The sequence below is a fragment of the Bos grunniens genome, chromosome 7 (assembly GCF_055505025.1).
Source record: "Bos grunniens cultivar Pamir isolate PY7600 chromosome 7, Bosgru_T2T1.0, whole genome shotgun sequence".
NCBI lineage: Eukaryota > Metazoa > Chordata > Mammalia > Artiodactyla > Bovidae > Bos > Bos grunniens.
In genome coordinates, this window is record NC_141171.1 from 101444863 (window position 1) to 101458209 (window position 13347).

Sequence of the window (13347 nt, forward strand, 5' to 3'; positions counted from 1 at the left end):
TCCATATGTGAGGAAAAATGCTCTTTGTTTTTCTCTTCCCCTCACAAAGACTAGCCAGAGAGAGAGGAGCGAGAACCATTGAATAAAATGATGGATCCCAAAGTCATTCCTGGGCTTCCCTGGTGACTCAGATGGTAAAGAATCTGCCTACAATACAGGAGACCCGGGTCCCATCTCTGGGCTGGGAAGATCCCCAGAAGAAGGGAATCTTGAGTATTCTTGTCTGGAGAATCCTATGGACAGAGGAGCCTGGCAGGCTACAGTCCATGGTGTCACAGAGTCGGACTCCATTGAGTAACTAACACTTTCACTTCACTTACGGTTCTCCATAAGTCCTATGAATTGTGACCAATAAATCCACAATTTAAGAAAAATTTAAGAAAAGGGAAAATAAGGAGAAAAAAAGGATTTTATAGAGAGCAAGAGTAAAATGTAAACATCTATAAGATGGAGAGAGAGAAGCATAATAGAAGATAATAACCTTGCTAGCCTTTAATGTTTTAGACTGTGTACAACCTGCAAAGCAAGGAGAAAAATATCCAATATCATTTCTTCCACATGTAGCAGAATAAAATGCAGACGAGCATTTACAATGGGAATTGCAAGGAGCTGTCAGGTTTCCCAACTGCCCTATTCTGTAAAAAAAAGAGATTGAATGTAGTTATAATACTAGTGTATTATACATATTAACACACACATTGAGATATCAATGAGACCAATAAAATATGATTCTTAATTTTAACAGATTTAGGAATAACTTATATACAATAAACTGTACATATACAAGGTATAGAATTTGCATACACTTGTGAAATCATCACTGCAATCATGTTAAAGAACACGACCATCACCCGCAATGGTTCCCTCATGCTCCTTTGTATTAATAGTTCCTCCACCCCATGGCATCTGCTGATCTACTTTCTGACACTATTCATTACTTTCAATTTCAAAGCATTTTATGAAATGGAATCATACAGTATGTGCCCTCTTTTTGTCTGACTTCTTTCATGAAGTTGGTCTTTACATGGTCTTTGTATGGTCATATGTTTCCATGTCTCTTGAGTAACATCAAGGACTAGAATTTTTGTATCATATGGTAGGTGTTCATTTAACTTTTTAAGAAACTGTTAATTAGTTTTCCAAAGTGATTGTGTTATTTCATAATCTCAGAAAGAGTGTATAAGATTTCAACTGTTTCCTATATTTCTTGCCAACACTTGGAAGAGTCTTTTTCATTTTAGACATTCTAACAAAGATATAGTTTGAGAGTCCCTTGGACTGCCGGGAGATCCAACCAGTCCACTCTAAAGAAAATCAGTTCTGAATATTCACTGTAAGGACTGATGCTGAAGCTGAAACTCTACTTTGGGCACCTGATGCGAAGAACTGATTCAATTGAAAAGACCCTGATGCTGGGAAAGATTGAAGGCAGGAGGAGAAGGGGACAACAGAGGATGAGATGGTTTGATGGCATCACTGACTCACTGGACATGGGTTTGGGTGAACCCAGGGAGTTTGTGATGGACAGGGAGGCCTGCTGTGCTGCAGTCTATGGGGTCGCAAAGAGTCAGACACAAATGAGTAATGGAGCTGAACTGAATATGAGTTTCCCTAATGACTGATGCTAGACATCTTTCCATGCACTTATTTTCCATCTATATTTATTATTTGGTTAAATATCTGTTCAAATCTTCTCCCCATTTTTGTGGCTTTCTTATTAAGCATTGAGAGTTGTTAATATTAGCAAGAAATCAAGTTCTTTGTTAAACATATGATTTTCAAATATCTTCTCATAGTCTATGGTCTGTCTCTGCATTACTTTAATGGACTCTTTCAAAGAGCATGTGTTTTTTATTTTAATTAACTCCAATTTATCAATATATTTCTTTGCGGATCACATATCTGGTGTCATATCTAAGAAATCTTTGCTGAACACAAGTTCACGTAAATTTTTTCTCATATCCCTGGAACTGTATATTTTACATTTACAATCCATTTTAAATTATTAGCATTGTATAATATACAGATCAAAGTTTATTTGTTTAAATATAGATATCTAAGTGTTCCATAAACTGCATATGCACTCTATCATAAATCAATTATCTATATATGTATTTGTGTACTTTTGGACTTTATTCTGTTCCACTGACTTACTTGTCTATATTACACCAATACTACTTTCTTGATTATTGTGGCCTTATAATAAGTCTTAAAATTAAATAGTGTTAGTCCTCCATCTTTGTTCTTTAGAATTGTTTGTTTGTGGTTCTTCTAGGTCCTTTGCATAACTATATGAATTTAAATATCATCTTTCCAATATCTAAAGAAGGAAGCTCACTAGGATTTTGGTTGTGGGTACATTGAATACCCACATTAATTTTTGTATTAACATCTGAAGATTAACATCTTAAAGATATTGAGTCTTTTAATCCACCAACATTGAATATCTCTTCATTTTAAAATTTAGGTCTTGGAGCTCTCTGTACACGTTAGAAAGTAGGGAATTCAGTTTTATTTTTCTCCCTGTAGTGAATCAGTCTTTCCAGCATCTTCTTTTAAACAACATGTCCTTCCTTTGTCATTAAATTGTGATGCAATATTTATTGTATATCTAATACAGAGAGCTCCAAAAAATTAAAGACCTCAAGGCAAAAAGTTATAAGCTAATGGTAAATATTGTGGATTAATGTCTTTCTGACATACGAGGCAAGGAAGGACTTCTAAAGAAAAGTACAAGAAGAAATCATAAGGCCAAAGCTAATTAAGTTAACTGCATCAAATTAAGAAATTGTATTCACTGAAGCACATCATGATCAAAGTTGACAAACAGACGACAAACTAAACATTATTTGTTCTATCTAAAACTTATTTTTTTAAATGAATATCTAACATATACAAGGAACTCTTAAAAGATTAAAAAACAGGAAGCCCAAAAGAAAAAAAATAAATAAATAAATAAAATTTAGGTCTTTAATTTCTCTCAGCATGTTTTACAGTAATCATTGTATAGAGTTTTTACATCTTCTATCATATTTATCTTTAAAATCTTCTTTTTCTTGATACTATTGCTAATGGTATTGTTGTTTAATATCAATTTCAAATTGTTTGTAGGTAGTGTATAAAATACCAAAGATTTTTGAATACTGATCTTTTCTTCTACAGAATTTTTTCTTGCTTAATAGTATTGTTAACGTTATTTTTTAAGCTTTTCTAGTTTTATTGAGATATAATTTACACTTTATAAACTTAAGGTGCATAGCACAATTATTAGACTTACATATGCCATGAAATGATTACCACAATAAGTTTAGTGAGCATCCATCATCAATATAAAATTAAATAAAGAAAAAAAAATGTCCTTGTAATGAGAACTCTTAGAATTTACTCTAACAACTTTCATCTATAACATGTAGCTGTACCCCACTCCAGTACTCTTGCCTGGAAAATCCCATAGATGGAGGAGCCTGGTGGGCTGCAATCCATGGGGTCGCTAAGAGTCGGACACGACTGAGCGACTTCACTTTCACTTTTCACTTTCACGCATTGGAGAAGGAAATGGCAACCCACTCCAGTGTTCTTGCCTGGAGAATCCCAGGGACGGGGGAGCCTGGTGGGCTGCCGTCTATGGGGTCGCAGAGAGTCAGACACGACTGAAGTGACTCAGCAGCAGCAGTGTCTATTACATCCCTAGTACTTATATATAAATGGTAGTTTGTACATTTCCACTGCCTTCCTTCAGTTTCTGCTTAAAACCCTGCCTTAGTAACAAATGTGATATATTTTTCTGAGTTATTAGTTGAGTAGTTGGTTGGTTTTTGAAGCATAATTGGCCTACGACACTGTTAGTTCCTATTACACAGCATGGTGATGTGGTTTCCTATGCATTTCAAACTTTCCATCACACTAAGTCTAGTTACAACACATCAGCACACACAGATATTACACAGTTACTGACTATAATGCCCACACTGCACATTTCATATCCGTGACTCACTTATTTTGCAACTACAAGTTTGTACCTCCTAACTCCCTCACCTATTTAATTCCTGCCCTCAACTCCCTTCTCTCTGGCAAGCAGTTGTTTGCTCTCTGTATCTATACCACTTTGTTTCTGTTGTGTGATGTTTGTTCATTCATTTTTAAATAGATTCCACACATAAGTGAAATCATACAATATTTGCCTTTGAACATATTTAACTTATATTTAAATACCCTCTATTTCCATCTTTGTTGTTACAAATGGCAAGATTTCATCATTATTTATGACTAATATTCCACTGCATGTGTGTTGCATCTTTTTTTATACATTCATCTATTCATAGGCACTTGGGTTGTTTCTATACCTTGGCTATTGTAAATAATGCTGTCATAATTACTGAGGTGCATATATCTTTTCTAATTAGTGCTTTTCTTCTCTTCACCTAAATACCCAGGAGTAGAAACTAAACTTGTACGTATGCTTTGTATATATTGGATATAAATCCCTTATCAGATATATCCTTTGCAAATACCTTCTCCCATTCAGTAGACAGCCTTTTACCTTTTGCTGGTGCTTTCTTTTACTGAACAAAAGATTTTTAGTTTGATGTAGTCCCATTTGTTTATTTTTTTATTTGTTTTCTTTGCCTGAGGAGACATCCAAAACTATCACTAAGACTGAAGTTAAAGAGTGTACTGCCTGTTTTCTTCCAGTACTTTTGTGATCTCAGGCCTTACATTTAAGTCTTTAATCCATCTTGAACTTATTTTTGTTTATGGTATGAGAGAGTAGACCAGTTTGATTCTTTTGCATGTAGCTGCCCAGTTTTCCCAACACCGTTTGTTGAAGAAGCTGTCTTTTCCCCGTTGTATATACCTTCATTGTTGGAGCTTAATTGTCCATATAAGATTGCTTTTATTTCCACTGATTTATGTGTCTGGTTTTTGCCTGTGCTATACGTTTTGATGACTGTAGCTCTGTAGTATAGTTTGAAATCAAGGGAGCATGATTTCTTCTTTCATGAGATTATTTTGGCTGCTTAGGGTCTTTTGTTTCCTTACAAATTTTAGCATTAGTTGTTCTAGTTCTCTGAAAAATGTCATTGATATTTTTAGGGATTGCACTGAATCTGAAGTTCTCATTGCGTAGTATGGTCATTTTAACAATATTAATTATTTCACCCATTCAGTTCAGTTCAGTTCAGTCACTCAGTCGTGTCCGACTCTTTGTGACCCCATGAATCGCAGCACGCCAGGCCTCCCTGTCCATCACCAACTCCCGGAGTCCACTGAGACTCACGTTAACATGGTCTATCTTTCCCTCTGTGTATCATCTTCTATTTCATTCATCATTGTCCATTATAGTCTTCTGAGTACAAGTTCTTTACCTTCCTAGATATACTTCTAGGTGTTCTGTTCTTGTAATGCATTTAAAATGGAATCGTTTTCTTTTCCTTTTAATTTTTAAAATTGTATTTGTTTTTGGCTGTGCTGGATCTTCATTGCTGTGAAGTTGCGGTGAGTGTGGGTTACTCTTCACTGCAATGTGCAGGCTTCTCATCTCAGTGGCTTCTCTTCTTGCAGAGCACAGTCTCTGAGGCACACAGGCTTCAGCAGCTGTGGCCTCAGTAACTGCGGCTTGTGGACTCTCAGTGCACAGGCTCAGTAGTTGTGTCACAGCTTAACTGCCTCACAGCATGTGGGATTTTCCCAGACCAGGGATCAAACCGGTGTCCCCTGTATTGCAAGGTGGATTCTTAACTACTGGACCACCTGGGAAGCTGGAGATTGTTTTCTAAATTTCTGATAGAAATTAGTTAGTGTATAGAAATGCAACAGATTTCTGTGTATTAAATTTATACCCTACAACATTACCAAATTCACTGATGAGCTCTAGTAGTTTTTATATCCTGTTTTGAATCCTTTCCAGCCACTCTATATATTTTCATTAGAGTATTTAGAACATTTACATTTAAAGAAATTATTACTAGTATGTACTTTACCGTCATTTTGTTCACTTTGGGGGGTTTGTTTCTGTGGGTCTTTTTTGTTCCTTTCTCTTCTTTCGCTCTCGTCCCTTATGATTTGTGACTCTTTTTCGTGTTATGTTTGGATTCTTTTCTTGTGTGTGTGTCTGTGTAACTAAGAGATTTTTGATTTGCAGTTACCATAAAGTAGGTACCCACAGACAGAGACACATGTATCATTATTTTGTTATTTATCTCAAGTTCAAACACATTTTAATAACCCTGCATTTTTGCTCCACCCATGTTTCCTGTTTTTTACCTAGATTACATCTTTTTGTGTACCCCTTAACTATTTATTGCAGATATAATTTGATTAGTTTTGTCTTTTAGTCTTTCTACTGACTTACATGTGGTTGATTTACTGTCTTCCCTTCATATTGCCGTCACCAGTGAGTTTTTTCCTTTTCTAATTTTCGTGTTTCTAGTAATGGCCTCTCCTTTTTCAGTTAGAGAAGTCCTTTTAATATTTCTTAAAAAGCTAGTTTGGTGGTGCTGAACTCTTTTAGCTTTTGCTTATCTAACTTTTTATCTCTCCATCACATCTGAATAAAAGCCCTGTTTGGTATAGTATTAGGTTTTTTCCCTTTCATCACTTCAAATACATTAAGCCACTCCCTTCTGGCCTACAGAGTTTCTGTTGAAAAGTCAATTGATAGCCTCATGGGAGTTAATAATACTACTTTTAATATTGATTTCTACAGTTGTAGGTAGCATATATAAATGACATAGATTCTTGTAGATTTATTAGTATCTTACAAACTTGCTAAGCTCATTTTATTACAGTGTTTTTTTGGATTTTCTACATAGGCAATGGTGTTGACAACAGAGTTTTGCTTCTCATACCTTTTATTTTTTTCTTACATTATTGCAGTGGTTAGAAGCTTTATTTGGATTTTAAAATTGTCTTCTACTTGAATTTTTATCATATGGATTACTGGTATAATAACTGTGTTAACATTCTTCTCTGATAAGCTTAACATATACATCAGTTATGGGTCTGTCATTTTGCTAATCATTATGGGTTGTATTTTTCTGCTGATTTGAATTTCTTTTAATTTTTCAAGGGTATTTAGGTCTTGTAAATTTCACCATTTTGGAAACTAGATATTTTTGTATTTTTATAAATAAGCTTTGTTCTGGAATGCAGCTAATTTATAGGTAAATGCTTTTTGCCTTTTTGAGCTCTTGCTTCCAAGATTTGTTAGAGCCAAAGTAGTGCTCAGTTTAGAGCTAATTATTACCCGTTACTGAGGCAAGATCCTTCTGTATTCTATACGCTCTGTGATTTTGGAGGTTTCCCAGTCTAACTGGTCAGAACAGGCACTAACCCCAACAGTGTGTGTGTGGTGGGTTCTGCTTGCTTTAATTTTCCTTTGTAGCCTTAGACTCAGGTACTTTACTCGCATATATGCTAGTTAGTACTCTGCTTCATACTTCATCCTCTGTAGACACGCTGTGTCTTCTCGTATACTATCCTCTGAATTCTAGCTGCACTGATTTTTTCTGGACTCTCAGCTTAATTGCTTCAACTCAGGGAGTTTGACAGAATCTGTATGGTTCCCCCTTCCTGTACCATGACCTCAAAACCCTCTTAAGGCAGTAAGCTGGAGGAATTATAAGGCTCACCTTAAATTTTTCCTACCTCTCATGTATCACTGTCTTTCACTGACCAAGTCCTCTGTCATGTAAACCACTGTCTCAATTTTTGTCAAAATTTTGGTTGGCTTTTGTAGTAGGGGAAATGTGTTATTCCATCTTGGCTGAAAGTGGAAATCCAGAACAATTGCTAAATATAAATTTATAAGGAAATAAAAGGATCTTAATTTACATTATTAGTCATTTGAAAAAGTAGCTATATTTAAAATCATTTTTAAGACTATCATTTTTTTATTTATAAACTATGTATTTGAACCAATATAGGCAGCATGAACTGATTCTTGGTAAAGTGCATGAATTTATTGAGAGAATGTCAAAGAGCTCATAGAAATATGTAAGAAGCCTCAAAAAGTAGATTCTAAAAACCATCGTGAACCCTAAAAAGGCAAGCAAAAGTACATTATAGGACTAATCTTCTTAGCGAGATGTCCCCCGTGCCTCCACCCCCGGGATCTGATGCACTGCAGTATCCAGTTTTACACTGGCTGCTGCAGGTAATCTCTGGCTGATCATGGGCTTTTTTCTTACTTTCTCAAAAATCAAAATCTTGAGGGAGCAGTCCAATCAGATGAGCCTAACTCATACACCTGCTCATGAGAAGACTAGTTTGTATCTCCTTTTGGTTGATTTAAAGGGCTTCCCAGATAGCTCAATTGGTAAAGAATCTGCCTGCAATGCAGGAGAGCCCGGTTTGATTCCTGTGTCGGGAAGATCCACTGAAGAAGGGATAGATGAGTCAAGGCCCTGACTCACATGTACACTGAATAAGCCCCAAACAGGAGAGAGGATGAATATTAGGCACCAGGAAGGTATAGTTTTTGTATAAATTTGTAATATATATTGTTGCATTTAACTTGCTAATGTTTTGTTGATGCTACTGCATCTAAGTTTATGAGAGATATAGTTCTGTGTGATCCTTTTTTTTTTTTTACTGTCTTTGGCTTTGCTATCAGAACAATACCAGCCTCATCAATCAAGTTAGGAAGTATTCCTTCCTTTTATACTTTCTAGAAGATACTGTGTAGAATCACTGTTAATTCCTTAAATATTTGGTAGAATTCTCCAGTGAAATCATCTGGGCCAGCATATGTTTTAGGGGTACTTTGTAAACGGTGGATTCACTTTGCTTAATAGTTCCTTCTATAACTATTCAAATTATCTATACTTCATTTTGGGTGACTTTTTTTTCTGTTTTCGAGAATTAGTCCATATTACCTGTCAAATTTATATGCATGGAGTTACTTTTGGTAGGCCTTTATTCTTTAAATATCTATGAAGATAGATATTGCCTATTTTATTCCTCATAACAGTAAACTGTATGTTTTCTGCTTTTTTTCTTTGTTAATCTTGATAGTGATGTGTCAATTTTATTGATCTTTAAAAGAATAAGGTGTTTTTTTTTTGTTTGATTGATTTCTACTTGTATTATTATTTGCTTTCTTCTGATTCTTTTGAGTTTATTTTGCTCTTAAGTTCATGGGTAGGACCTTAAATTATTGAGGTATTTCCTATTTTTTACTGTGTGCATTTAGTACTATGAATTTCCCTCCCAGTCCTGTTTTAGTTTGGTCCCACAATCGCGGTATGTGGTATTTTCATTTTCATTCAGGTAAATGTATTTTCTGTTAATTTCTCTTCAGACTTCTTTGATCTGTGGGTTCTTAGAAGTGTGTTATGCGGTTTCCGAGTGTTTAGAGACTGTCTCATTATTGTTGTTTGATGACAGTTTGATTCTGCTGTGGTATAGTGCTCTGTATAGTTTCAGTTCTTTTATACTTTAAAGGTCTGTTTTGTAACCCAAAGTATGGCCTATTTTGCTATATATTCCATTTGTATTCAGAGAATAGGTATTCTGCTTCTGTTGACCGGAGTGTTCCATAAATATAAATTTGTTTAAGCTGACTGACTGTGCTATTCAGTACTTTTTTATCTCCCTTGAGAGAGGAGTAATAAAGTTTTCAAGTATATTTTTGGATTTATCTTTTTTCAGTTTTACTAGCTTTTTCCTCTTAGATCTTGAGTCTCTGTTGTTAGCTGTACACTTAAGTATAATTGTTTGCTCTTTGTAAATTGACCATTTATAATTTTGCAATGTTTCTTTATCCCAGTTTCTTTATCAATGTTTCTTTATTCTTGATTCTAAAGCCTGATACTAATATATTTATTTTAGATTTCTTTTGTTTAGTGTTTGTATGTTATGATTTTTTCATCTTTTGACTTTCAATATGTATGTCATTATTTACTGTAGATTTCATGTAGACTGAGTTTAGCTTAGGTTTACTTTTTTAAACAATCTGACAATCACTGCCTTTAAATAGGTAGGTTTAGATTAGGGATCAATGAATACACTCTATAAGGAGCCAGACAGCAAATATTTAGGCTTCACAAGACTTGTGCTGTCTCTTGTATATTCTCAGGTATCTGGGAGCCAACTGTGATCTTCCCAGAGACTGGGGAAGACATCAGACACCACCTTTGACTTCTCACTCTAGCCCACTACAAATGGCCAGTCTCCCTGGAAGGAGCAAGTACACATATCTGCCATCCCAGCTTTTCTGACTGCTGCCCAAGGAAGGAACAGGTCCTGGGATCACTTGGCTGTGATAGCCAAGGGGCCTTGTATTCACAGGACTGTAAACAAAAGAGCAGTTATTAATAGGCATAAGAACACCCCTCCTGCAGTGATAAACTCAAGCTTAGCACAGAGGGAGCAGGCAGGAAAAGCCTATCTCCCAGTTTCTCTCTAAAAGTAACCTAACTACATATTTTCTCCTCCACTGCTTAAGGATCCAGCTTCCCATCTGCCTGCATCTATGTGCCAGCTGCCATCCTCTCCCTTGGGCCACTGACACATCCCAGCCATCCTTAACTACTGGGGGTGACTACAGACAAAGAAGGACACCTGGGCAATCACAAAGATTTGATGAACAGCCAAGAACTCAGGGTTGGTTAAGTGATAAGGCTATTTAGTCAGTATAATTATAGATAAGGTTACTGTTATAGATATAGAGCTATGGGCTTCCCTCATATCTCAGTCGGTAAAGAATCTGCCTGCAGTGCAGGAGACCCAGGTTCGGTTCCTAGGTCGGGAAGATCCCCTGGAAAAGGAAATGGCAATCCACTCCAGTATTCCTGCCTGGAAAATCCCATGGACAGAGGAGCCTGGCGGGCTACAGTCCATGAGGTATCACAAGAGTCAGACACTACTTAGCGACTAAACCACCACTGTTATAGATAAGGTTCATCTAGTTATTATAGTCATTAAAATATAACTACAATAATTTGTTTATAGATATACAAGGTAAAAGGTACAAATTTTGACATCAAAAACATACATAAAATGCAGGGGGAAAGTGAAAGTGTAGAGCTTTATTATGCATTCAAGGTTAAGTTGTTATCAGCTTAAAAAGACTGTTATAAATATGCTTTCTATAAGCCTCATGGTAACCACAAAACAAAAACCTATAGAAAATGCACAAAAGAGAGAGGGAAAAGAGTCTAAGCACTAAATAAAATCACCAAATTACAAGGGAAGAGTAAGAACCAAGAAGAAACACAGGAACTACAAGACAGCCAGGAAACAGTTAACAAAATTGCAGTAAGTACATACCTATCAACAAAGACTTTAAATGTAAATAGACTAATTCCCCAATTAAAAGACATGGAGTATCTGAATGGATTAAAAAAACAAGCCCCATATTTATGCTGCATACAAGAGACTCACTTCAGATATAAGGACACATACAGACTGAAGTGATGGAAAATTATATTACATACAAATGGAAACCAGAATAAAACTGGGATAGCTATACTCATATCAGACAAAAAAGACTTTAAGACAAAGACTGCACGAAGAGACAAAAAGGTCATTTTACAATAAAAAGGGATCAATCCAACAAGGATATAACACATGTAAATATTTATGCACCCAACACAGGAACATCTAAACACATAAAGCAAATATTAATAGACCTAAAGGGAGAAATAGATGGCAATACAATAATACTAGAGGACTTTGACGTTCCACTTTCAGCAATGGATAAAACATTCAGACAGAAAATCAATAAGGAAACACTGAAATTAAGCCACAGGTTTGAAATACAAGACTCACCAGACATTTACAGGACATTCCATGTGATAATAACAGAATACATATATTTCTCAAGTGCACATAAAAATTCTCCATATATTATGTCACAAGTCTTCATGAATTTAAGAAGACTGGGATTATATCAAGCATCTTTTCCAACCACAATAGTATGAAACTAGAAATCATTTACACGAAGAGGACTGGAAAATTCACAAATATGTAAAGATTAAACAACATGCCACTAAACAGCCAATTGGTCATAGAATAAATCAAAAGAGAAATTTGTAAATACCCTGAAATAAAATTGAAAGCATACCAAAGCCAATGGGACACAGCAAAAGTATGAAGGTTCTTTAAAAACTAAAAGCAGAACTACCACAAGATGCAGAAATTACCCTCCTGGGTATACATCCAAAGAAAATGAAAACACTAATTTGAAAAGATAGGAATACATACACCCCAGTAAATGTTGATAGCATTATTTACAGTTGCCAAGATATGGAAGCAACCTAAGTGTCCATCAACAGATGAATGGATAAAGAAGATGTGGTATTTATATACAAAGAAATATTACTACTCAGTTATAAAAAAGAATGAAATTCTGCCATTTGCAACAACATGGATGGACCTAGAGGGTATTATGCTTTGTGAAATAAGTCAAACAGAAAACAAGTAACTCTATGTTATCACTTATATGTGAACTCTAAAAAAATAAAGAAAGCTGAGCACTGAAGAATTGATGCTTTTGAACTGTGGTGTTGGAGAAGACTCTTGAGAGTCCCTTGGAATGCAAGGAGATCCAACCAGTCCATTCTGAGGGAGATCAGTCCTGGGTGTTCATTGGAAGGACTGATGTTGAAGCTGAAACTCCAATGTTTTGGCCACCTGATGCAAAGAGCTGATTCATTGGAAAAGACCCTGATGCTGGGAAAGATTGAAGGCAGGAGGAGAAGGGGACGACAGAGGATGAGATGGTTGAATGGCATCACCGACTCAATGGACATGAGTTTGGGTGAACTCTGGGAGTTGGTGATGGACAGGGAGCCTGGCGTGCTGCGGTTCATGGGGTCGCAAAGAGTCAGACACAACTGAGAGACTGAACTGAACTGAACTGAAAAAATAAAATGAATAAATGTATGTAACAAAACAGAGAGACTCAAAGATACAGAGAACAAACTACTGGTTACCAGCAAGGATAAGGAAGGAGGGAGGGGCCAGATAGGGTATAAGACTGAGAGATACAAACTACCATGCATAAGAAAGCAATAAGGATATATTATACAGCACAGGGAAATAAGCTGTTATTTTATAATAACCTTAAAAGGATTATAATCTATAAAAATACTGAATCACTATTTTGTACACCTGAAACTAATATAATATTGCATATCAACTAGTTTTCAGTGAAAAAAAAAAGCAATTCTAAGAAATTCATATCAATTAAACTTTAGACGAAGAAAAAAGAATGATCTCAAATAAACAATCTAACTTTATACTTCAAGAAACTAGAAAAAGAATAAACTAATAAGTCCAAAACTAGTACAATAAAGAAAATAAATATCAGAACAGAAATAAATGAAAAAGAGCAAAAGAAAC

General features: G+C 35.5%; 1 protein-coding gene across 1 annotated transcript in view; it reads right to left on the reverse strand.

Moving 5' to 3' along the window:
* SLCO6A1 (solute carrier organic anion transporter family member 6A1) overlaps positions 1 to 13347 on the reverse strand; it is a 114135-nt gene that overhangs the window by 31325 nt on the left and 69463 nt on the right. Inside the window, exon 9 of the mRNA XM_086413282.1 lies at positions 482 to 635. Within this exon, the coding sequence (XP_086269408.1) occupies positions 482 to 635 (154 nt within the window). The remainder of the gene's footprint in view (positions 1 to 481; positions 636 to 13347) is intronic.